At 46.1% G+C, this 27,361-nt stretch overlaps 1 protein-coding gene across 13 annotated transcripts in view; it reads right to left on the bottom strand.

The window, feature by feature from the left end:
- Positions 1-22,413, bottom strand: part of SYNE1 (spectrin repeat containing nuclear envelope protein 1) — a 291,021-nt gene extending 268,608 nt beyond the window's left edge. For 7 of the 13 annotated variants that reach the window (XM_082215140.1, XM_082215146.1, XM_082215148.1 and 4 more), the window contains exons 1-2: positions 22,175-22,412; positions 4,850-5,108 (exon numbers count right to left, since the gene is read on the bottom strand). In XM_082215140.1, coding sequence (XP_082071266.1) covers positions 4,850-4,916 — 67 coding nt within the window. In that variant the 5' untranslated portion in view covers positions 4,917-5,108; positions 22,175-22,412. Of the gene's footprint in view, positions 1-4,849; positions 5,109-22,174 lie in introns of all 13 variants that reach the window. The other 6 variants (XM_082215153.1, XM_082215141.1, XM_082215151.1 and 3 more) reach the window with 3 other exon arrangements.
- Between the last annotated feature and the right edge of the window lie 4,948 nt (positions 22,414-27,361).

Below are 27,361 nucleotides of genomic sequence, written 5' to 3'. Positions count from 1 at the left end.
CTGATATAGTTGTTTATTTAGTACATTCTTCCCTAACCTAGATGTAGAACATCTGGAAGGAGTCATAATGATGGAAACTATTGGGTTGCCCCAAAATCCATCTAAGTCTTTATGCACAAATATTTTCTCTATCAGACAAAGTGCACATAAGATCCTGCCACCATTTGTACCTCTTCTCCATTACCTTTCTGTTCTGTTGAGAATTCTCTATATGGCACTTGAGACAGTCACCCATTCTGTTTTGGAATTATGTGGAAAACAATGATTGTTCTGAAATGAATATGAAAACTTAGATCATGTGATGTTGAGCCATGTGATTCTTGGGCTGGTGGCTGCTTCAGGGACAAAGTAGGCATGATCTATATTCTTAAAGAACTGCAGACTCAGCCCATAGCTTCCCATTACTAGGCTATGGTGAACATTAAATAGGATGACCTATGTCTACTTCCCCAAGATGCTTTTCAAATTTTTGAGATTGATAGGTTTTGCCTTGTGCAAAGGAGTGGACAAGATAATCTTAAGGAGCTTATCAACTATTTAATTCTAGGCCAACTTCTCTAGGGAGAGCTTTCCACACATGGAAGCCACTGCAGAAAAGGCCCGTTCTCATCTTCCCACTCTCTAGACCTTTTCTGAAGGAGGCACATGAAGAAGGGTCTCAGATGATGCTCACAGGGTCTGGGTAGGTTCGTCTGGAGAGAAGTTACCCTTGATGTATTGCAGTCATGAGCCATTTAAGGCTTTATGGGTAAAAACTAGTACTTTGAATTGTACTCTGAAACTAATTGGCAGCCAGTGCAGTTGGGCCAGGATCAGCATAATATGCTCAAACTGCCTTGCCCCAGTGAACAACCTGGCCGCTGAATTCTGCACCAGCTGAAGATGGGAACAAACATTTTTGGTTGTCTTGGTAGATGACCTATACCATGAATGGAGCAGAGTACCAAATCTACAGACAGCATCTTTTTTTGCTGTGAAACCAGCAGGAGTTAATAGTACAGATAACTGAATTTACTTTGCAAATTTAAGCAGATATGATTATAACAGTAGAATGGGCATGTTAAAACAACCATGTAGGTTGGGCAGATCTGTTTTATCTAGAGTCTTGCCAGGGATGACAAAAATGCAGGTCATGATACATAATTAGTGGCTTGTGTCTGGGCTGATAGGGTACAAGTTGTGCAGACCTGACATAGCATTTTCAAGTCTACAGGGATATTTATAATTCCCTCATCACTTATGTCTGACATCTACTAGAGCTGAAACTCTTAATTCATAAAGGCCAGAAAGAGTCTGCACTGCAGATTGTCTGCTCATCCATAATGCAGGACCACAGCCTAAAAAAAGAACTGTACTCAAGCTCGGCAGAGGTGAAATATTTATTTAACTCCTGTTTGATCTTGCAGCAGAAACCAGATGCTGACAATACAAAGGAAACCCTCTTTATTTTAGAGCAAGGAAATGAGCGAACAGGTTAGAAAACTGTGGGTGCACTAACATAAATGTCCATGTGCCAGTTCATTGCCTTCCCCACCCTCCCTTCTTCTCAAGCATCATCAGTTATATAAATGAGTCATCAGCAGTTTGAGAAATTTCCAAAAGAATGATGAAAACTGAAAATGCACTCATGTAATGTTTCAAGTAAAAGTTACTGATAGGATTAGAGGTCTATCCAAGTGCGGCACAATGGAGCCATAATTCCAGGGACGTAAAATACTGATAAGTCCATATTGAGGGCCCACATAAAAATTCAGAAAGGCAACTCAGCTAACACAACTCAGGTTCTGATAAATACTGTTAGGTGCAGTAAAAGGTTACCTGATGGCCAGCAAGGGGAAAGTTCAAGAAATGTGGTGAGAAAAAAAGCAGAGGTCAGGTTTAAGATAATAAAAGCAGGGAAGTGGTTAGTACCACGGAGAGCTCCAAGTGATAGTGGGGCTGGAAGCAAGACAAGCTGAATGCAGTATTGTTCCAATGACAAGCAAGCTCTTAACTGAGCCTTAGATACAAATGCACATATATTAATTGCCTGATCTTAAGCCAATGTAGCCAACTGGCCAGTTTTGAGCTAGCTTTTCAAGCTTTGGGCCTATTGCTAGATGAAATATCTGTATTTATTATACCCTACATTAGCTTTGGGTAGTATTCTACTAATATGTTCTCTCAACACAAAAAATATTCAGCTTCTGCAATGGGACTTCTCTCCTCTCTTCCGCCCACATGGCCTGGCACCTTCCCAAATCTGTACCAGAGGGTTGGGGAAACTCCCAGAACAGATTTAGGGGGCATGTGGAGGGAGCAGAGAGGGAGAAGCTTCCACTGTGCAAATCCTTGTGCTGATGGAACTGCCTTAGCGCAATTGAACATAGTAGTTTCCATGTGTTCCACCCTATAACCAGAGACATGAGATTCTCCCCCTGTCCCAATGACTGGAATCTGATTTTGTTTGTTTAGTTGAATTCAACTGCAATCCAAATCTGCTTTAAAGCAGGCTGGGAGGGGGGTTGGTGTTCTTCCACTTACTTCTGCCAGCTCAGCAAATCTCCCACAGGTATATCCCCACAAGTAGAACCTGGCACAGCCCTGAAATGGGGCACTCTTGAAAGTGAGGTGAGTCTGAGCATTGGGCATTGGGCCCAATCAGTTTGTTCTGCCTGCTTCACCATCATTTCCCACTGCTGCCACTGTGAATGGCCAGGCAGCAGATGTCGTGGCGGTGGTCAATGTGGTTTCAGATGGAATAAGATTTTGTGGTTTTTTTGCTATGGTTTTCATTTACTTTTTTTACTTTAAATCATCTAACATTTATATTCTATTTTTTGCTTTAAAAACAAAGCCGCTTACCAAACAGTAATACAAAAGACAATAAAGCCAAACACTAAAATTATACAATTGCATAATTAAAATAACTACAACTATGAGCAGCAAGATAGCAAACAATAGAAGACATCTCAATTAAGCACATCATGCTGCTGTCAAAAATGATAGCTCTTTTCTTCATGAATAAAACAGTCACCTTTCCTCTTCTATGAACTAATTAGCATACAGTATGTACAATCTATTTTATTTACCAAAAATATTTTAATGGATTCTTTTTTAGAGAGTGATCCCAGGGTGGGGTAGATTAAATACTGTAAATTTAAATGAAATGAGTCCCAACTACAGTAGTCAAATAAGCAGATGAAAACGAGCAGATAAAACCACAGTGAAACCAGTAGCAAAAACAATATCAACCCCCCCCCAATAAAGCCCTATTGGAATAAGTCATCTGAAGTTGGCACCAGAAACTCAGCCTTACTGCCAATCATACTTCAAGGGAAAGAGCGTTCCATAATTTGTATTCCCCCACAGGGCCCTTTTCTTAGTTGCCACATGCCATATTTCCATTGAATGTGGATCAACTAGGAGAGCTTTAGCTGCTGCTTTTAACACAAAGGTAGATGGACACAGAGGGAGATGATGCTTCAAATATATAAGTTCCCACATTTTTTTTTACAATTTTATAAGTTATTATTAGTACCTTGAATCTGGCAAATTGGCAGTCTGTACAATCCTCTCAGTATTGGTGTAAGATAATTCTGAGGAGCTGAAGTACTCAGCTATCTAGCTGCTACATTTTTCACTAGCAACAGCTTCTGAACAATCCTCCACATACATTATGGTATTAAACATGGAAGGTTATCAGTGTATGGGTCACAGTGGCCAAGATGTCCCTATCCAGGAGCAGCCAGAGTTGGCGAACCAGCTGAAGCTTGAGAGAGGCACTACTTGCCGCTAAAGCTATTTGTGCTCCAAGAACAATACAATCCTAGATCAAGGAGTATCCCTAGACTACAAACCTGTTTTTTCAGAGCAAGTCATGTACCTAATTCCAGTATCTGGAAACCACCAACCCACATGATCAGCATCTTGCTGGTATTCAGCTTCATTCTATTGGTTCTCATCTATTCCATCATGTTCAGACATTGGTCCAGGGCCTGCACAGCTTCTCCAGATACAGATGACAAGGAGAAACAGACATTGGTGTTGTCTGAATATTGATAACACCACACACCAAATCCCCTGATGGCTTCTCCCAGCAACTTCATACAGACATAAAGCAACCAGAGAAGACAGGATGAAACCCTGTGGGACTCCACAGCAGAACCACCACGGGGCCAAGCCACAGTCCCCAAAATGCCACATTCTGAAACCAGTCCTACAGAAAGCAGCAGAGCCACTACAATACAATGCGTCCAACCCCCAACCCACAGTCAGTCCAATAAGGTACCATGTCAGATGGTATCAAAAGCCACCATGAGGTCAGCAAAAATAGCACACTCTCCCTGGCTAAGGTCATCCATTAGAGTAACCAAGGCTACTTCAGCCCAAAACAAAGCCTTTGCCCATACCGAAATGAGCCAAGTTATCTCAGTTTTCCCCCCAGTGTTACTTTCCATCTGTATACAAAGATGGCTATTGCCACTTGTACATGAGCAAATTGATGAGTAAAGGGTAGTTTCACAAGAGGTGCATGGAGTGGCTGATTAGAGAGCAGTGTCTCGGTCAATAGACCACTGTATACATTTTCATATGCTTTTAAATACCTTTAGCTATACAGGAGCAGAAACGTTATTATCATAAGCATTTTATTGTTAGGAAGTGGCAATGAAAGTAATTTGTTCTGGACATAAATCAATCCAACAGCACATATCCCATACATCTCAACAGGACTTGTCCAAAATTTCCCCGTGGTGTTGCCTTATGCTTTCAAGAGCCTAACACACAGGCACACTGTGTTCCACTAGACTTCAGTAACATCTGAAGAAGTTAATATAGCAAAGCTCAGCTGTTCTGTCAAGTTGCTTACCTTGGAGTCTCTGCATCACACCAGCAATATCACGAGGTGTTCTTGCTACTAGTCTTGAGGTGGCCATTGTTACTGTGTAGCAAAAAGTCTGCTGTTTTTCCACTTTAAGATGTAAGATTTTGATTACTTCTTTTTGCAAAACATCATGAGTTGTAGCACGGCATGCCTTACTAAGTCACTGCAGCTCTTCAGTCAATACAAGTGCAGCTCTCAGAAATGGCGGTGCTTTAGGAATGCTCTCTTTCAGGAGACCTGAAGTCTGAAAAGACAGAAAAATGCAAGAGTGGGCTTCAGAGAACACAGTCTTGGTATAAAAATACTTCACTATACTGTCACTAGCTAATACATTCAAAAATCTGGGTGCCTTAGCTGTCCCAGGTGACTAATGACCTAATTCTATGAGCCACTGCATTGGAAAAGTAGCACAAGGGCTGCTGCACCAGAGGAACACTAAAAATCGTGGGCTTCTGCTGGTTTCCCCTTCAACCTTCAGTACAGCAGCATTGCTACATAAAAGACAAGACTATGTGGCTGGGAAATGGCTTAGGTGGCAAAGAAGGAATGGGGAAAACATGAGTTCATGCAGACCATCTTATGGGCATTTCATATAACATGGATTCAGCTTTGTACAAATCTATATTCTTGACACGCTAAATTAACCATTTATAACTGCGTTGGAGATGGCAACACACAGTGATTATTCCACAATAATTATGCTGGCTGGCACAAGCCTTTTGTGCACAGTAACAATGTGCATCTTCAGGATTTTGGTATATATCTATACACATCTTTCAACCTAGTTAATGGACAGTTTCCTTTGAAAGGAGTGAGTGCCATGCTTTGATGGTTTCAGAACACAACACTGCACTCTCTGTAGTTAAGCACTTACTGGTAAATGCAACCATTGTGGGTGCACAGTATTTACTCACAGTGCTACCTCTTCTCACAGCCAAGACAGAAAGAAGGACTAGCTGGAGTGTATAAAAACAAATAACTACCTGCTGATGGTGGAAGAAAGTAGTATAGAAGCCTATCTCACAAAAGGCCTCAGTAAGTAAAAAGGATAGGCGGGACTGAGAGGAGCAAGTATGGGAAGAGATAGATAAGTTAGCTTATTATAGGCAGCAAAGCAGCATTTGAAACATTGTTCTAGATGCTTTTTGCCCACAGATTGTCTAGCCAGAGTGGTGCATGTTCTAGTTAGTGGTACCTTGGTTTACGAACTTAATCCGTTCCGGAAGTCTGTTCTTAAACCAAAGCTGTTCTTAAACCGAGGTGCGCTTTCCCTAATGAGGCCTCCTGCCACTGGTACCCTTCCACCGTTCAGCTTCCATTCGTAGACCGAGGTAAAATTCGCTAACTGGAACACTTCCTGTTTTGCGGAGTTCGTATACCAAATAGTTCGTAAACAGGGCTGTTCTTAAACTGAGGTACCACTGTATTTCCCGCTTGGACTACTGCAATGCGCTCTACGTCGGGCTACCTTTGAAGGTGACCCAGAAACTGCAACTAATCCAGAATGTGGCAGCTAGACTGGTGACTGGGAGTGGCCACCAAGACCATATAACACTGGTCCTGAAAGACTTACATTGGCTCCGAGGACGTTTCCAAGCACAATTCAAAGTGTTGGTGCTGACCTTTAAAGCCCTAAATGGCCTTGGCCCAGTGTACCTGAAGGAGTGTCTCCACCCCCATTGTTCAGCCCAGACACTGAGGTCCAGCACTGAGGGAATTTGGTGGTTCCCTCACTGCAAGAACTGAGGTTACAGGAAACCAGGCAGAGGGCCTTCTCAGTGGTGGCACCCGCCCTATGTAATGCCCTCCCATCAGATGTCAAGGAAATAAACAACTATCTGACATCTGAAGGCAGCCCTGTTTAGGGAAGTTTTTAATGTTTGAAGTTTTATTCTGTTTAAAATTCTGTTGGGAGCTGCCCAGAGTGACTGGGGAAACCCAGGCAGATGGGCAGGGTATAAATAAATTATTAGTGTCAGGGGTTCAGGAGCAGAGGCGAGGGAAAGGGAGGAAACAGAGAGCGAGGGGGAGGAGGCAGAAGAAAAGATGAGTGATGACGACGACCCGAGATCTCCGAGTCTTTCCAGTGAATCAGAAGATTCACAAAAAGGAGCACCAGTGGCCAGGGCAAGGGGGGAGACTAGGGGGACACCCCAGGAAGATAGAGCCAGAGGGGACTCAGAGGGGAGCAGTTGGAAATCGGGACCAGCGTCACCGCCAGAGAGCAGGGATGAGGAAGGGCGCCAGGGCTCAAGCGCTGGCAGCTCACAACAGGAGGGAGGGCACGAGTCAGGAGTGGCCACACCTCCATCGGGGAGCGAGGAGACGGTTAGACGGAAGGTGGAAGGTTGGGCGCGCGCGCCAAGTTCAAATGCACAGGAGAGTGGCGCAGTAGGCAGCCCGGAAAGGGAGCCAGGTCCTAAAGCCCGGCGCAAGGAGACAGAAGGGTCCGGGGGGTCAGCGTCAGAAGAATCCCGGAAGGAAGAGACCCCGGGGGGCAGAGGGACCCAGAGGAGAACTGTCAGGCGGAAAAGGTGGAGCAGGGCTAGGATATTAAGTTGGTGCACAAGGGGCGGAGACTCAGACGGAGCTTCGCCGATCTAAGCATAAGACGTAGAGTTGCGCGCAGCAGCTTGAGAATGGAGACTGTAACTCAATAAAGACTTTTATTTAATGATCGCTGGCTGGCGTGATCCTCTGTGAGCTAGGATCTGGAAGCAACCCTGACAGTAAGCTCCGTCTCTTCAAATTGTGGGCATCCACAGCCTTGCGGAGAGGAGAGAAAGCGGGTGCCTACTAGAGAGCTCACGAACGGCAGACGCTATGACGGCCGAACAGCAAATAGCGGAACTGAGAGAAGCAGTGTCACGACTGAATGCTGAGGCGCTGGCATCCAGGAAGAGAGAGGAGGACGCAGCTGCCGCCTACAGGGATCTCCAGGTCAGGTTGGACGTGCTTACGAAGCAAGGGCAACAGACACCCAAATCAGAGGGGATTGGGTTGGGGAGACGCACAGGCGGTCTGGTCTCTCACTTCGATGGGAATTTGCAACAGTACCCCAACTTTAGAGCAGACGTAATGTGTGCACTGCAACTACTGCACAAAGACTTTAGAGATGAACAAGAGAAAGTGGGGTTCATCATGTCCCATTTGCATGGAGACGCAAAAGCATGGCTGCGCAATTTGTGGAGAGATAAGGATCCTGCGCTCCAAAATGCGGACGCCTTTATTAAAGCGATGGATGGGTGTTTTTTATCCAGCATTGACGTAGATCTTGCCCGGAAGGAGGTGCATGGACTAAGACAAGGGAGAGCCAGCGTGAGGCAGTACCATGCCCGCTTTTTCGCTTTGGTCAGTGCCCTGGAATGGGACAGAGATTCGGCGCCTGTCAGAGACCTTTTTTGGGAGGGCTTGCACAGCTCGATTAAAGATGAGATTGCGAGGGGGGAGAGACCCCGGACCACGCAGGAGGTCGTTCAGAGGGCGCTGGCGGTGGGAGTGCGGCTGGAAGAACGTCCGTGGAGCAGGGAAGAAGGGCGCAGCGGGCGCGAACCAGCCGGGGGCTCCTCCTTCCTTCCCAGAGAAGCAGCGCGTGCGCAATCCACGCCTCCAACAGGGGGAGGGGTGGAACCGATGGAGGTTGGGAGTGCAAGGGCTCAGTCAGCAGCCAGAGCCCTAGCACCGGCAGCAGTGAAAGCGAAGCCTCCTAGAGGGAACAGGAAGTGTTATATCTGCGAGGATCCAGGGCATATGGCGAAAGAGTGTCCCCGGAGGCTCCACAAGCACACTGCAGCTTCGGCAATGGTGACTGCAGCAACGCAGCAAGGAGAACCGCAGCAGGGAAACGACGATGTCTGGCTGGAGGAAGAGGCACTGGGGCCCAGCCAGACGTGTCAGTGAAGCAGTCCCCAGGGAATTTACCGCCCATGGACCCCCTCCCGCCCAAGCCCGTAGTGAGGCTCACCGCATCGCTCCAGCTACCCAATGGAATCACCATGGACGTGCCAATCACCGTCGACTCGGGAAGCAATGCAGACTTCATAGGGCAGGACTTTGTCGACCGGCACGCTATACAGTTGCTGCCTGCCATGCTGCCCCTGCAGGTTGTCACGGTGGATGGCAGGGAGCTGCTAGGGGGGCAAGTGGTGAAGCAGACGCCACCTATGGTGCTGCGGCTTGGAAATCACAAGGAAATAATCAGCTTCAACGTCACTCAACTGTCGGACACGCCTATTGTATTGGGCATGAGTTGGCTGGACAAGCACAGCCCGGCGCTGGCTTGGTACCAGAGGCAGCTGACCTTCGGCTCTTCCTTTTGTGCTGAACACTGCATCATGCCCCGGCAGGAAGGGGAGCAAGAGGAGTCACAGCTGCTGCTAGGCACGCTGCAAGCGATTCCCCACAAGTACGCAGAATTTTTGGAGGTTTTCTGCGAGAAGGAGGCAGACAGGCTACCCCCCCACAGACCGTATGACTGCAAGATTGACCTGCTGCCGGGGGCGGCGCTGCCCAAAGGGAAGCTGTATTCCATGTCTGAGGACGAACTGCAGGAACTCAAAGAGTTCATAGATCATAATTTGGAGCGCGGTTTCATTCGAGAGTCCAGGGCAGCGGGGGGCAGTCCGGTGTTCTTTGTTAAGAAGCGAGACACGCCCCAAAAAAGACTCGTGGTGGACTACCGCATTTTGAACAGTGTGACCAAGCCATCGGACTTCCCCATGCCCCGAATCGATGACCTCCTCGCAAAAGTGCGCAAGGGCAGCGTCTTCACCAAGTTGGACCTGCGCGGGGCGTACAACCTCATTCGCATGCGGGAAGGAGATGAGTGGAAGACAGCCATGTTCACGCCCCTGGGCACCTACGAATATAGAGTTATGCCTTTTGGATTACAAAATGGCTCCCACGTTTTTCAAGCTTTCATGCATCACGTGTTGGCGGGGCTCCTCTACAAGACGTGCGTCTGTTTCTTGGATGACATCCTGATCTTTTCGGAATCGCAGCAGGAGCATGACAGTCACGTCAGGGAAGTGCTGAGCAGGCTGCAGCAGCATAGGCTGTACGCCAAGCTTGAGAAGTGCCAATTTGACGTGACGGAGGTGGATTTCCTGGGCTACAAGTTGTCTGACAAGGGGCTAGCCATGGACAGCACCAAGGTTCGAGCGGGGTTGGATTGGAAAAGCCCACGCAACCGGAAGGAGGTCCAACGGTTTGTCGGCTTCGCGAACTTCTATCGCAAGTTTATCAAAGGCTTTGCTATGCAGACAGCGGCCATCACGGACACGCTCAGCTCCAAGAAAAAGAAGTTCATCTGGACAGCGCAGGCGGAGAAGTCCTTTCAGGCACTCAAGCGTCTCTTCGCGTCGGAAGAACAGCTGCTTCATGTCGACCCCAGCAGGCCGATGAGGGTTGAAACAGACGCCTCAGACAGGGCCGTCGGAGCCGTCCTGCTGCAGAAGGACCCGCAGGGGGTTTGGAGGCCGGGAGCGTTTTACTCCAGGAAGCTCAGCAAGTCCGAACAGAACTACACCATCTGGGACAGGGAGTTGCTGGCCATTCATGCAGCATTCAAAGCGTGGAGGCACTTCCTGATCGGCGCCAAGCACACGGTGCAAGTATGCACGGACCACAAGAATTTGGAGCACTGGCGCACGGCACAGTTCCTGAACCAGAGGCAGATACGTTGGGCTGAGTTCTTTGCGAACTTCGACTTCCGAATAGAGTATGTCCCTGGGGACACCAACATCATGGCGGACGCGCTCTCCCGTAAGCCACAGTATCTGGAGGACGTCACACCAGCGGCCGCCATGCACATCTTCGCACCAACAGTGTGGGCGTGCGCTGCGGCGACAGTAGACCTGGAGGCGGTGCGACGAGCGTTGCAGAATGACTCCTTCACGCAAGCTAAGATGGCAGAGATGCAAAGGGGCAAGGCGGCGACCGATGGGTTCCAGCTGAGAGATGGATTGCTCATCCGTAAAGGGGCCATCTACGTGCCGGGAGACGAACTTCGCGCCAAGGTACTGCATCAGCTGCACGACGCGCCCACTGCCGGGCACTTTGGCAAGGAGAAGACGGTGGAATTAGTCGCCAGGGATTTCTGGTGGCCCGGAATGAGAGGGGAGGTCGCGGACTACGTGGCGAGGTGCGACACCTGTCAGAGGGCCAAACCAGTGCAGAGACCGCCGGCCGGACTGTTGGAACCGCTGCAAACCCCGGTCGAACCATGGGAGAGAGTCGCCCTGGACTTCGTCACGGATCTGCCCAGCTCGAGGGGCAAGACGGCCGTGCTGGTGGTGGTGGACTTGTTCTCCAAGATGGCACATTTCATTCCGTGTGCGAAGGTGGCCACGGCGGAACAAACCGCCAAACTGTTCATAGACCACGTGTTCAAGGTTCACGGTCTGCCACGGTCTATTCTGTCCGACCGCGGACGGCAGTTCATCTCGAATTTCTGGCAGAAGCTGATGGGCTTCCTAAACGTCAAGATCAACCTGGCGTCGGCGAGACACCCGCAGACCAACGGGCAAGCGGAGCGGGTCAATGCCATCATGCAGCAGTACCTGAGATGCTATGCGAATCAACAGCCTGCGACGTGGGTGGATTACCTGCCGCTCGCCGAGTTCGCCTACAACAACACGAAGCACGTGTCCACGGGGGTCACGCCGTTCTTCGCCAACAACGGGAGGCACCCCAGAACCTTCCCGGGACTGGAAAGAATGGTAGAGGGGGAGCCGCAGACAGCAGATGCGTTCGCGTCGGAGTTGCAGGAGGTCCACGATCAGCTGCGGCGGCACCTGGAGCTGGCCAAACACGCATACAAGGTGCAGGCAGACAAACACAGAAGGGTTGGCGAAGAGATCCATGTGGGAGACTGGGTCTGGTTAGCAGCCCACGCAGTGCCGGCCAGGTCGTTGGCCAAGAAGAAACTAGGGCATAAGCAACTGGGGCCCTACCAAGTCGAAGAGCAGGTCAACCCGGTAGCTTTCAGGCTGGCGCTTCCGGAGGGTTCCAGGATGCATCCGGTGTTCCACAGATCGGTGCTCACTCCCTACAAGGCACCTCACAGATTTCAGGAACCAGGAACGGCGCCGAGTCCGCTCCGAGACGGAACCGGGCAACGGGGAGGGACACAGGAGGTGCGCATCAACGAAGTCACGGAGATTTTGGACTCCAGATGGGGGGAAGAGGGGGTAGAATACCTTCTCGCAAAGGAGGGCACCCCGGCCAGTGCCAACAGCTGGGTGCCGGGCTACGCTTTAGACGAACCGCTGCTCAAGGAAGAGTTTCATGCCCTTTTCCCGCATAGGCCGATGCCAGCGGACTTTTTCGACGACTGGCTTTTCACGCCCACGCTTTCAGCCAGCACGTTCCGGGGGTTCGACTCGGATGAGGAACCGACACGAGACGCCAGTTCGCCGGAGGGGTCGCCCTCGGGATCTGCTTCAGAACCCTCGTATTGGTGGGATGATCGACCAGAGGAGCAGTGGCGCAGGAGGTGGCTGGAGGGTCCAGGACGAGCAACGCCTCTAGAAGGAAGCGAGGGAGAGACGGACATGGACGTTTTCGGGGACGACCAGGGGTTTGAGCACGGCGGCACAGAGATGGAAGCAGAGGTGACCGTCGTCGACGAGAGCAGGGAGGAAGAACCGGAAGACTTCAGATGGAGGCCCGCCACGGGAAGCGAACTGTACCCGACATTCGTTCCCTCGACACGGCAGCACCCAGCTCCAGCACCGGAAGGCGGGGAGGGGGGAAGAGGGGGCTTCGAGGGGGGGATGGATATCAGGGGTTCAGGAGCAGAGGCGAGGGAAAGGGAGGAAACAGAGAGCGAGGGGGAGGAGGCAGAAGAAAAGATGAGTGATGACGACGACCCGAGATCTCCGAGTCTTTCCAGTGAATCAGAAGATTCACAAAAAGGAGCACCAGTGGCCAGGGCAAGGGGGGAGACTAGGGGGACACCCCCGGAAGATAGAGCCAGAGGGGACTCAGAGGGGAGCAGTTGGAAATCGGGACCAGCGTCACCGCCAGAGAGCAGGGATGAGGAAGGGCGCCAGGGCTCAAGCGCTGGCAGCTCACAACAGGAGGGAGGGCACGAGTCAGGAGTGGCCACACCTCCATCGGGGAGCGAGGAGACGGTTAGACGGAAGGTGGAAGGTTGGGCGCGCGCGCCAAGTTCAAATGCACAGGAGAGTGGCGCAGTAGGCAGCCCGGAAAGGGAGCCAGGTCCTAAAGCCCGGCGCAAGGAGACAGAAGGGTCCGGGGGGTCAGCGTCAGAAGAATCCCGGAAGGAAGAGACCCCGGGGGGCAGAGGGACCCAGAGGAGAACTGTCAGGCGGAAAAGGTGGAGCAGGGCTAGGATATTAAGTTGGTGCACAAGGGGCGGAGACTCAGACGGAGCTTCGCCGATCTAAGCATAAGACGTAGAGTTGCGCGCAGCAGCTTGAGAATGGAGACTGTAACTCAATAAAGACTTTTATTTAATGATCGCTGGCTGGCGTGATCCTCTGTGAGCTAGGATCTGGAAGCAACCCTGACAATTAGTATTATTAGTATTAGTTGTATTAGTAGCATTAGTATTAATGTGAGCAGTTTCTGAGCTTTGGGAGCAGTACTGCACCTAAGATTTCAGATTAAAACTGCCACTGATGGAGTAAAAGGAGGACCATTTTCTGCCTCCCCACTTCCAGCCACTCTCTTAGGACTGGAGAAGAGACCCTCATAAAAATATTAGGGGGGCGGGCAGGGGATGGATGGCTTTGGGTTTGTTTGTTTTTTTGCAGTCTTCAGATGAGCACTAGACCATGTGAAAAATGAGTAAGATCTTAGCTGCAGCTCATTCATTTTCAGCTTTGTATTCTTGTTATTTAAAAAGTGTGCCTAGACATTCCGTTGCAGCACTCATAACCTAGGTTTAAGGTGCCATATAGCTCCTAGCTTTCATATCTCAGTTTTGAACACCGCAGCAAAGGGGCAGCGAGGCAGAAATACAGAATGTGGCCCTCAGAACATAATGGACCAGAATTATGGTCCATAATGGTCAGATCACACAGCTCCATCCCAGATATCTCTTTCTCCAACACCTCCAAACATTTCCGGTCCTCTTATGCCAGAGAACAGCATCCGTCTCTGCATTCTCCTCAAAAAAGGGGGCAAATTTGAAAAACCAAATGGGGCATAAAGTACGGTATCTATACACTCAACACATTCTAATGAAACATGTACTCAAACATTTAAAAATAGAAACATACTTACACTGACAGTACAATTTTATATAGTCTTACTTAAAACTAAATCCACTGAGTTCAATGGAGCATACTCACAGAAAACTGCATATACAATTTCAGCCTGAAAAAAGCTTGTCTTGAAATTACATGGCTTTATTAATTGTTTGTGCCACTTCCAAGACTTCTTCGTTTCCTCACCAGATTTTTGCACTGTACTTATATTCAGCAGTTTATTCTGTTTTACCTATGACTTGCACACAAAGCTGTTTTTTGCAGCAACAGTGCAGTTGTAACTGCACATGTGGGAAAATATTGTGGTGTAGTAGGACAGTGTACTAGTAGTAGGATAATGCCAGAAGTATTTTCCTTGAGTTCCACCAGCAATCATTTATGCCTGAAGGCACAGGATTTATTTACTCTCTTAATATCATCTTACTTTTCAGTGCGGCAAATTTTATGTGTTCTGTAACATTATGCAATATGAAACATTTCTGTCCTCTAACAGCACAGCATTTATTTAAAAATCAGGAAGTACACACACACACACACACACACCAGCAGCATTGATTAAAGACTGTAAGTGAATCAAGCCAGTCATTTATAATAGCATAGATTATCAACCATGAACGCTAGGTATCATGGGATTCAAAATACATTTAACAAGCTTAGCATAGAGCTGTTTATACTGTTGCTATAACAGGAGCACCTCTTATTGTGGTATATTTATTTATCCATCCTTAAAAACGGAGAAAATTTGTTTAGTGTTCCCTCTCACTTATAAGGGAGTTGTTATGAAATGAACCTTAAAATTCAAAGGTCCTGCCCTATGGCCGGATTTCAAACAGTTTCTCTGGGGGGAAAAATTGCCTTTTCATATTCAGATACACAGCACACACTATATGTAGTCAAGGTTTGATACAATAATCCAGTTTTCTGTTCCCTTAAACCTCTTTCTTCTTCTCGTCACACTGGGGTCCTTTCTGTCATTTGGTTTGTCTCAATAGGCATGCAAGCTCTGAGCAGCAAATGTTTCACCTATCTGTGGCAAACTGATGCACAACAAAATGGCTCTTGTATGGCATCCCTGGTGGAAGGAGAAATGAAATGAAAGATGCAATGGCCCAGTTCAGATGGCCCAGTTCAGATGATCGTATCTCAGCTTATTAAATCAAGATACACACGAGTCTTTTGGTTCTATGGTTACCAGCTTTAGAAGAAGTCAGGATATGTATCTTGGCTTGTTCTGAAGGTGGCAACCATAGTTTCCCAATTCAGACAAGACAGAAACTATGGTTAATTAGAGACTTCCTGGTTTAAACGTAAGTTTCACTAAGGGGCTGCATGCAGAGGCAATTGACTTGTGCATATTTATGATTTTCTAAATGTGGCCCAAGATGGATCAGATGAAGTGGTATTTTATTGAAGACTACTACTCTGTGTGCAGTGTGCACTTCCTTTTATGAAGTGTAGGTTAGGAGAAATTATAATGACTGTCAGGATGCTTATAGATATAAATACATTTAGTCTATTGAACCAGAATGTTCTGAAATAAGGTACATTTAACAGTCATCCATCACCAAGGAATGGTAGTTACGCTTCGCTGAAAGAGTCTGGAAGTGCTTTGTTGTAAGCGGAGGCCACCAGGCAGGCTATAGACAAAACAGACAAAGCCATTAGAAAAGGAATATGTGGAAGAGGAAGCCTGTGATAAAAGGGAAATTTCATGAAAATAGGAATGCTTCTCACTATCAGGGAGCTATGCATTCATTCACATCTACCATCCTCTTCATTCACATCTAACAACTCTTTGCTCTTTTTCCAAACAAGCTCAGCATGCCTTATATATGGTTCATTAAAAAACATCTGAGCATAAGAAGGGCCTGCTGGATCAGGCCAATGACCGTCTAGCCCAGCATCCTGTTCTCACAGCATTCAGCCAGATGCTTGTGGGAAGCCAAAAAGCAGGACCAGAGAACAAGAGTCCTCTCCGCTTCTGCACTTTCCATCAACTGCTATTCAAAAACTTTACTGCCTCTGATATCCGACTGGTGGTCTTCCATTCAGGCAGTGTATAGAGCTCTGCAAGTATAAAACGTGACTTTACACTATTTTCTAGACCGGAAGGATGGATACACCTGTAGAACATATACCCTGACTAGGATCATGTGTACAAGCAACATTTCAAAGGGACAGCTACCTGTATGTGACTCTGTCGCAACAACCATTACAATAATTATTGCAACACCTTAAGGACTAGAGCTTTTATTGGTTAGTGCATGCTTGATATGCATTTTATGTATCAATAAAATGGTCTAAAACCAGATCATTGGATGACAAGATGCAAAGATCACAATACTGACATAATTTGATAAATATGGGATATTAAAATGGTATGCTGCATTTATGCGAGCTATATAAGAGTTAAGTAGTATATTAATTGTTGAAATACGTAAATGTAACTTTCATTATCTGACTAAAATATGAATTAAATTGGTTTTATTTTAATACATGCAAAATTATTATTTCTTTAAACTCTCAGTGTCAAAGGGATTCCATGTATTAGTTATTTCAAGTTATATGGAGACAATATATTAGAACCAGTATTAGGAAACACTCTACAGATTTGGAATATAAATTAAAATTCACATCTACCACTTATTTTGTTTACATTAGAATAGCTTGTTTACACAAACTGTTGAATACCATTTTTTTATAGCTTTATTACCCAAGTGTGGTAAGACTTTAAGCAACAGATAGCCAATTAATTATCTTTCTAAATGTAAAGTGAGACTCCAAGCTATATTGTATTTGTGGTAAATGTTACACTTCTTTGTGTAGGGTGGAAAACTAGACTTGTCTAAACAAAGGGAAATTAAGCTGCAACAGATGGGCAGAAAAAGAGCATTAACAGAAGAGGAGACAACATCAACAGTATGCCCACTTCAGCAATCTTAGACATTCAGCAGAATTACCACAGATTAATAAGACTGCATTCTTGTCTTTATTTTAAACAGCAACAACACACCTGTTGGTATGATTCAAATGATAGTTGTTTTTACACTGAAAAATATACATGCAAGATGGACAGCTGTGAATGAAGTATGAGTAGTCAAACGGCTGAGGTTCCCTGAAAAAAATACATAACTGGGGTTCCCTTCTTTCAAATTTATTGCAATCTCATCAAACACTTACATGTTATTCATATTGCACCATGTGTGCCTTTTAAAACTTGCTTTTTGTACCTTCATTAAGAAATAATTAATTGTGCCCCTAAGAATCCAATTTCAGTTACTTTCCTCCCAAAAAGCTGACATATGACTCAAAATCAAATTGCCATAAAGTTATTGCTGCATCTTTCTTTTTTTAACATAAAAGGTCAATCGTATGGAAACTGAAGTGTTTTAGGGCCTGTTCACATCAAGTATTCATCCAGGGCCAACCCTGTATTTATAGGGTGAAGGGAGGTGGAATGTGTGACTTGTGGTTGTCAATGTTGTCACTGATGTTTTATATGCAGTTCCATTTTAAAGTACTGTCATCATCCTGGAAGCTGTTGTTATTGCATGTAGAGTGTTCACACAGATGTCCCTAGCTCACACAACCACTTTTACTACTCATTTATGAGCCCTCCTTACAAAACACCACAAGGAGATGGAGGAGAGGTCGGCATGACATGATAACGACAAATGTGAGAAGGTCTTCAAAGATAATGATTCCTGACTAACATGGCATGTTTTCCATGCAAATGCATCTAATTAATGATATCAATGTGTGATCCTAGGCAACCCATTCCTCTTCATCTGCTTTTAACTGCATAAGGACAATTAAGGGCTTGCACCACCACACCTTAAAGGCATAATTCTATGCCTGACAAGTGGGGTTGAGATAATCTACTTTACTCTCTAAAATTTGAGCTCTACTTGGATACCATATAGTAAGCACTTACTACAGGAAAGCCTAGCTTAGGGTTGTACAAGTCTTTTTTTAAATCCCAAAAAGCCAAAAAACACCATGAGCGATCTACAATGTGATCTGGTGCAATTGCTTCATCTACAAATGCTGTTGAACTGCTCACACTGTTCAGATGTGTTTACCTGGAATCATGGCCGGAGCCAGTTCTAAGGTCAAATCAGCAACATAAGCATAAACATTGGCATTGCATTGTGAGATGACCTTACACCTACTCATTCTGGGACTGCCAAATTATAAAATCAGGGCATTAGAACTTATCTTGCTTTCCCTTGGGCATACTTTACATTACATACCTTTTAGTCACAATAACAGCTTCAACTTCCACATATAAATACAAAAAATGCCATGTAAGATTCACTTCCTACTGTCATGCAATACTGGAACTTGCTTGCATTCTCAACATGCCTCTAAAACATTAAGACAAATTTCTGATAACCAGAAATATCTGGTTATAATGGCAATACAAAAAGTCTTGTGACAAACTGACTGAGTAATTAGTTTATTGGGGAATGAGCTTTCATAAGGAGGAGAGGGAGAAGGCTATGCAGTAGCTGTATGGAAATGAAATCAAAAAAATTGAGCAGGTCGTTAACAACAGGAATAGGGGACCTATGGCCCTCTAGAAGTTGTTGGCTATGGGGATTATAGGAGTCAGAGTCCAACAACTTCTGGAGTGCAGCAGGTTCTCCACGTGGGCTTAAAGTTGCAGAAGGTTCAATAGTGCTTTTAATGTTTCGTGATTTTATATTGCTATACACAGCTCTGATATTGCATGAGGGGTGTGTGTGTGTGCGTGCGTGCATGTGTGTGTGTGTGATGTACTCCTATTCCCCAATCCTAACCATGATAATTCATCAGAAAATCAGATTCAGTTCAGTGTGATTTAACTCTGACTAAGAAAGTGCAGTGTGATCCTGTACATGTTTACTCAGAAGTAAGCTCAATTAAATTCAATGGTATGTACTCTCAATTAGCATGGGTCTGCAGAGATAAGGCACTCCTGCCATTGGCAGCTTACTTCTGGAAAGGAGTGTAGCATTTGAAAGATGATCAAGGCACAAATATATACTGTAGTCATTAAGTCTGGCAGGTCTTGCAGTGCTATTAAGATAATATAAAGTGACACTTCATTTCTTTGTACTACTGAGGGTAGGGGTGTCCTGAGGTATAGATGTACTGCAGAATTATGGTGACATTTCCCTTCCTACCTCTCAAAACAGAAAGAAAATATTTTCTTTTCCTGGATACTTGTGTCCATATCATCAAGTGATGTAATTCACACTGGCTTCATGAAAGTTAGCAGAGCCCAGTCGAACAGGAAGTCTGTTTATGGAACGGGAGGGGGGAACTTTTGGTCTTTCACATTTATAATTCAGCTTCAATAAGCCAAGCTACACATTATAATTTTTAAACCTATTGTTTACAAGCCATTAAGTAAACTTTTTGTTTGAAATACAACATATGCTCCCTCTACAGCTTTCTACATCACATGATACTTGGACAGTCCAAAGATTAAGGTCCACCCTGTTCATAATAAGTAACAAACAGTAGAATTGTTAGTCACTAAATTAAAAAAAAAAGTTTATGGAAGTTGAGAATCAGAGTCAGCCTCATCACAAATGAAAAGGAAGGGAGAAAACAAGTTCTGCATACTACTTTATACTATTCTACTTGAGGTTAGCTCAGTGAGTCTCAAACCTCATTGAAGGGGGTGGATGGGACACTGGGAGAAAATATATGTTAAGCTGCAGTGAAGGTTCTAGAGGTAGATGGCACCAATCAAGCCCTGTGTAGAATAAATCCTCCCACCAGTGAGGTGATTTCAGGTGGTCACCTCCCCTTCTGCTCCATTATTCCAAAGTGACTCGAGCATAAAACATTCCTAAAGAGCTGCATTGTTCATATTTTTTTCCACATGACTTGAGATGGGAGTCAGAGTTAACCTGTCATACTGTTAGTACAGGTTTACTTCTCCAATTCATTGACCCTTCAACTCAGTAACAGCCCCTGTGCTCACAAGTGTGTGCAGATACCATTGCATACTCAACCATAGACAGAGTTATTGATGCTGGATTGGGGAGCTACAGTAGGTAATGTAAGTTCTAAGAACTGGAGAAAACTAGGTTAGATGCTTCCACTTTTGATCCGAAACAGTGTGTGCTAGGTCAAAAATGTATCATGCATCCCTGAAGATAATATGTATCTGCTTTCATAAACTGACTGCCCCAAGACTATTACAAAATTGAAGCTATTGTATATAACAAATAAAAGCTCATAAAGTAAGGAGAGGCAACATTGATAGTGAAATACATTTCCTTTAAGTTTCTAGTATGCCATTTATGAATTAAGCTAAGCATCCTGATCCTGCACATGCTTTAAGTTCAATGACAGTTGTTTCCTTGTAAAGCCACAATCCTACGTGGTAGCTGCACATCTACTGGGTAGCTGATCCCTGGTTTCAGTGAAACTATCACTAATTGAACATGTAAACAACCAGACTAGCTGCAAATATGCCCATGACTCCAGCCTTGCCCCTCAATGTCATGCTTGTTTACTCATAAGTAAATCACTGTGTTCAAAGGGATTTTCCCACAAAGAAGTAGATGAAGCATTGTGACCTTGATTAAAGCTCTTGTTGATTCATGATCAAATCAAAGTTCAGAACAGATTTGTTTCCTCTAAAATTGTTTTTTTTAACACCCCCCCCCCCCCGGAGAAACTATAATTTTTATTTATGCAGTTATTTTTTAGGATCAAATGCTAAAATACACCTGTTCCTCTGTTGGAAATAAAACACATAATTCATTATTTACAAATTGGGCCAGGATTAGTATCAGCTTTTTAAAAGTGTTTGTGGGAGGGGAGGTTATTGTTTTGACTATTTATTTATGCTTTTATCTTGTGTTTTCATTTTATGAACTGCCCTGAGATCTTTTGATGAAGCATGGTATATAAATCAAATGAATGAATAACATAATACAATGCTTTTAGTTCTGCTCAGACAGCAGTCTTGGGGTTTGACCCTTGGTGTCCCTGCCAACACTACAATTCTATGACTTGATGATTCTACGAATCTCAGCACCCTGCAGGTGTCCGAGGCCATATGGACGAAAAATATAGTCACACAAGCACACACAGGAAGGCTGTTGACTCCTTGGCATTAGCATGAATTGCTTTGTGTGCAAAGCTGGTTACTAGTGTTACAATCAGTAAGTAGCACAACAACAAATTACAAGGTTAGAACAGCCCAGCAGATAAAAAGTACCAACCCACAAAATGTTTCATGAGGTGCCTTGACCAGAAAGAGCTGTAAATCACTGAGCAACTGACTACCTCCTAGGCTGAGCTAATCCACCAACAGAATCTCCAGTGCTGGCATGTTACCGACTAACGGAATGTTCAGTGTGAAATGACCTGGCTGCTAAATGTTTCTGCTTGAAGTTGTACATATAGCAGATTAGTCCAGCTGTAGTCATGGCTTATTGGTTGCACTTCTTTTGCACATATGAAGCAAAACTATTCTTCAGCTCTCAAAAAGAAAGAAAAAATGCAAGAGTAAACAGGCACCAAAAAAAGTGAGTCATCACTTCCAAGGCAAAAGTTATTTTGCTTTCAGTTACATGAGCTGAATATAAACTATCAGTGTGACAGACATATCCAGCTTACTTCTTGCAAATACTGCCCACCCTGCCACCCCTCCCCAGTCAGCAGTCCACATTGTATTTTCTTGGAGAAATATCCATAATCAGGTTTTGGGCTGTTTTCCTCCCTAATAATAATAATAATAATAATAATAATAATAAATACTTGATTTTAGATCTGGCTCAGTCGCCCACAAAACTGAGAACCCCACAAATCAAGAAAACGATTTTTGCCCCCAATTTGCCCTAGGCTCCGGCTTCATTGCCTGCGAGTCGCATGATGCGGAGATCTAGATCTCAAAGCGCCCTTCCAGCTGCCCGATCCCCAAGGCGGCAGCAATGCTGTCCCTTGTACCTGCCCTGCCCCAGCCTGCCTCCTCGACGGACATGACAGCGCAGAAAGCAGAAGCATCCCCTCTGCGCCGGCGACGAGGGACGCGAGAGCCCGCCAACGCCGGCTGTGGGTTTTGTACCTCCTTCATGCTCCCCGTCCGGGACTCTTCGCAGCTACTGCTGCTGCTGCTCCCCCTTGGCCAGCGCTCCCTGCTCGGCCCCTGCGAGCCACCCTCTGCGGACGACACCCGAACCGCTGCCTCTCTCCCGAATCCCAGGGCTCCGGAGCTGCCAGACGCCTCGGGCTGCTGGCTCCCTGGTTACCGCGGGCAACAATCCCAACCCGGCGACAGGCGTATACACACGCACTGCTGCACCTAGCAGCAGCCGCGGCCGAGAAAGCTCCGCCTCTTCTCTCTCTCCCCCCCCCTCGCTTCTGCAAAGCGCGCGGAGCTTCTCCTCAGCCACAGGCGCGGGGGTTTTCTCTGCGCGCGTGAGGGATGGGAAGGCAAGCAGGTGCGTGCGCGTCTACTGGGACGACGAGAGAGGGAGGGAGGGAGGAAGGGGGAGCTGACTCGGGGTGCTGCGTTTTGCTCCCCCCTCCCACCCCGCAGAAGGATGCTGCGCGAGGCTAGTTGTGCGCGCGCGCGCGGCGCGACTCCATCTGAGGGAGCCACGCAGCGCGCCCGGCTAGCCCGCCATCCCGAGAACGAGGGCGCGCGCCTATCCTGCTGCGGCGCCGGAGCAGCAGCTGCGAGGGTGTTTGTTGTTAGTGGCGCGTGTGGCCGCAGGTGTCGCTCTCCCGCTTCCCACCCTGGGCAAAAGGACAGGAGGAAGGGCTCCTTCCAGCTCCCTCTTCGTCTCTTTACAAACACACGCACGCGGGGTTGAGGCACCCAACAGCAGCCGGCCGAGCGCCTTCTGCCAAAGCCGAGCTGCCGCTCTCGGAGCGGGTGGCTGGCGCGCGCGCGTGCAGCGGGCAGACTCTGGTCTTTCTGCATGGGAGGCCCGCCATTTTTTTCAAGGGCAGATTCCCTCACGTGATGCCCCGACTAGATGCGAGAAAGCGGAGGGAGGCAGGAGCGGCGCCTCGAAGCAGCCCAGCGGCGGCGCTTTTCGCCCAGTTGACGCGCTCTGCCGGCGGCGATGGGGTCTTTTCACCTGCAACTGGCATTTCTAGGTCGATACTTCGTACAGAAATTGTGTTAAGGGCACTGTAAGGTCATGCGATGTTCATAAGCAACAACCCTCAGCTATTCGTTGTCCTCTTAACATGGAAGCCTTTGAGGGTCTGCTTGACATTGAAGCCACTTAAGCCATTGCTCGTCAGCTGGAAGTGGACATGGGTCTGTCTCTGTAGAACAACGTGGCACTTGAAATAACGTTATTTGGACATGATAGGGTATGGTCACCCTCCAGTTTCCTGTGGTTTGCTGGGTTCCCAGTGCGGAGTTGACACATGGACATAAGAAGAGCTTGCTGGATCCGGCCCATGGCCAGTCTGTTCCAGCATCCTGTTGTCACAGTGGCCAACCAGATACCTGGGAGACCTGCAAGCAGGATTTGAGCAAAAGGGCTCCCTCACTTCCTGTGGTTTCCAACTATTCAGAAATGTTGCTGCCTCTAATTTTTAATCTGTGTTCACACAACATTATTCAAAATACATATGTAACCTGTACTTTGTTATCAAATGCTACTGCTCAATGCATTGCTTCTCAAACCAGCTTCACACCAGATGGAGTTCATCCCTAATTCATGTCTAGCTATAGAGTGAAGACATCCCTGCCCATCAGTGCCCCCTGTGTGTACACAAACAGAAACAAGTCTGACACAAATGAAGCCATGCTGATATCAACAGCTATGGTGGGAAGAGATGTGAAACACACCATACAGAAACAAATTTGCCTGCGCTCCAATATGAACACACCCATAGGAAGCTTCCATATACCCAGACCGCAAGTCCATCGATTACCGTATTTTCCTTCCTACTCTACTTCCTGTTCTTTAACCAGTCACTGATTGCCCTGAACCCCTGGCCTACCTGGCATTGTCAAGTCCAAAGTCCAGGGCTCAGTCCACACAAATAAAGTTCCAAGGTCAGGAAACACAGTCCAGGGTCAATCCAAGTAGCCAAGTCTGAAGTCCAGCAGTCAGGATACAGTCCAGAGTCAAACCTGAAGCACAGTGCCATAGAGATCCAGGAGCGCACACATCAAGGCCCCTCAATATGGGCAGCCGAGCAGATACAGCAACTCAGCTCTGCTTTGCATGCTGATTGCAGCATCTGGGCTTGATGAGGCATGTGACCTTCACTGGTTCCAAGCCTACTCCAGATGAGAAATCACAGGCTTCCTCCCAGACCTAGCAAGCTCCACCTGGCCAGTTAGCGAGCTCTCCTGTGGGCCCTTGCCTGCCTCAGCCAACTAGAGTGCCACTCCTACTGCTCCCTTTGCCTCGGAGCCTGCCATGTTCATGGGGACAGGGCCCCTTTGGCCCGGCTGCTCTAGTTCTTGTTCGTTGTCCTCTGTCCACTCGCCATCCTCTGTCACCCTGTGAGTACTTCTTTCTCCAGCCCCTGCTTGCCCCAGTGTGTCCCAGTCTCAGCTACACCCCTCACCGGGGTCCTCTTCCTCTTCCCTGTCGTCCAGCCAGTTTGTGACACTGATCCATAAAAGTACAGGTACTCTCATCTCAGGGCTGCTAAGTTTGCTTGCTAAGAAGCCTTTGATGAAGGACTTTATCCAAGCATCACTGTTACATAAGAATAAATACTTCAGATGTTCTAACAATCAGTGAGTGGTAGTTTTGTTTATTGTTTCTAAGTTCTGTCTTAAAATATTCCTATGTGATGGGTTTTTGATGCTATTTCCCCCAATTTATTTAAATTTAATTGATTAAAAGTCAAATTATTAATCAAATAAAATGATTTGAAAACATATTTTTGTTTTATGTCTTTATTTATTTTTATAATATTTTAAATTACATTTTTTGTTTTGTAATTTCAAATAAACATTTTACAAACTTTAAATATCCAATGACTTTCCTTCATCTCTTTCCGAGGTTTATTTTACATATCATACATCCCTGCATATTTTACTATAACCATTCAAATCAATTTTCCACTTTTATATCCATCAAAAATTATTTACTCTGTTGAATTTATCTTAATGCTGCCAGTGTTTTCAGCTGTGCAGTTATTTTCCATATACTCAAAATATGTCTTATATTTATTGGCCAATACTAAAAAAGCAGCTGCTCAAAGTGAACTAATTTACAATATGTTGCAGTAAGATATTGTTACATATATATAGGGCAGAGGTGCAAATCCTTCTAATAACAGAATGTGGAACGAAAAATGTACAATTATGCAGTTATTACAAAGCTTGGAAGTTATCTAAGTGTTAAAGAAGGCAGAATCTTAATATATTTAGACAGAATCTGGTGATGTGTATTGCTATAACAAGTAAGTTCTTTACAAGATAATACAATGTGTACCAAATTATTACTTTTAATTGATAAGACTGGTATAACCAGTTAACAGTCCAGGTGGTGTCCAGTGGGTTTCATCTCAATTTTGTTTCCCTTGCCTGTTCACCATTTCCCTACCACTTAGGGGAGTCCTTAGACTGAACAACAGTCATGAAATGACCTGCTTATATTAATAATACTGTTTTTTCCTTTCTTTCTCTCAATAATGTATTACTTGGCAAGTCAAAGCTTCAGAACTCAGTAGGCACAATATTCATATATTTTTTTGTCTAGTATATGCATTATTTTGATCTGCCTTTTCACTTGTGCACTCTGCTAATTTAATATGATCATTTTCGGCTTCTGCTCACAGTCTAGCAATCAACTGAGCACTGCATAACGAAAGCTGCAGTATAAAGAGAGGTAAGTGACAGGAAGGCATCTAAGTAAGAGCTAAAAATATAACATTAGCCTATTTTCTCTGACTCCTGTTTATAACTTGGAGCCAAGAAAAATGTTGTGGTTTTTGCATGAACACTAGTTATTGCTTATTGGTATTTGTCATCTTTTGCTATTTCTGACATCAAACCCACTTAGTTCAGTGGGGTTTACTCTACAGTTAGGGCACATAGGATTTCAGCCAAAGACTATTTTCTGCACTATGTACAGGTGCATTTGAACTATGGTTCAAGTGAGATGGTGTGCACGCTCACGTCCATGCTTTTAGAGTTTCCCCAACATTTTCCCCACTTTTCACCCTTAAATGAGCAGCTTCTAAGCAGTTTTAGAGGAAAGACAACAGTGATATGGGGATGAAGCAAGATACATTTTTCAGATTCCTGTGAACCAGCATGCATTGGAACAAAAAATAAAAATTAAGCTCCTAGATGTCTGCATCAGATTTTTTTTGGATCCTGGGTGATTTTACACTTGTAAATTTTCAGTCTCTCCAATAGAACCTAATGCACAGCTGCTCACTGAGTCTTTTTTTTAACTTGATGGCATTATACAAATACTACAACTCCCTCCATCCAACTTATAGATAACTGAATTTTTGAGCACAGAGAGTACAAGGAATTCTGATTGCTAAAAATAAAGACAGAAAATAGGGCATTAAAAAAGCAGTGTCTGAATTCTAGTTATGCTATAGAAATGTATTTATCATAAGAAGTGAAGATTAGTTGTGATAGAAGAAGGCAGGTAGAACACAGAGTAGATAGGATGGAGTCGTATGGCTGTGTGCATTTACATATCTGAATTATCCTGGGATGGGGGGGAGGGGTACGTTGCAATTCTGTGCTGGGGACAAGCTACACATGTCTCAGAATCAGTGGCGTAGCGTGGGGGGTGCAGGGGGTGCCGGCCGCACCGGGCGCAACATCTGGGGGGGGGGCGCTCACACTCGCAGCTCTCTGCCCCTACCTGGCTCACTCACTCTCTCTCACTGCAGTGCTGGCTGTGTGAATCCGATCCAAGCCGCTGGGTCGCCGCCCACTGTGGAGGGGGTGGGTGCCAGGCGTGCGGTGCGGAGAGAGAGCGAGGGACTATCTGAGGGACAGTGCAGCGGCTGCCCAGCGCAGCGCTGAGCGCGGGAGAGAACCACACCAGACCAGACCAGGCAGCAGCAAGAAGAAGCTGGCAGCGGCGGCAGGTTAGGGGTTAGGGGGCGCAAATTACTTGCCTTGCCCCGGGTTAGGGGGCCCAAATTACTTGCCTTGCCCCGGGTTAGGGGGCGCAAATTACTTGCCTTGCCCCGGGTGCTGACAACCCACGCTACGCCACTGCTCAGAATGGAGAGATATGGAAGTTTCTCCATCAAATACTTCCATCCAGCTAGAGTGCTGCTTGCAGAACTGAAC

Source organism: Podarcis vaucheri (genome assembly GCF_965113315.1).
Source record: "Podarcis vaucheri genome assembly, chromosome: 3".
Lineage (NCBI taxonomy): Eukaryota > Metazoa > Chordata > Lepidosauria > Squamata > Lacertidae > Podarcis > Podarcis vaucheri.
Note: the sequence above shows the minus strand (reverse complement) of the source record. Positions and strands in the feature narration are given on the sequence as shown.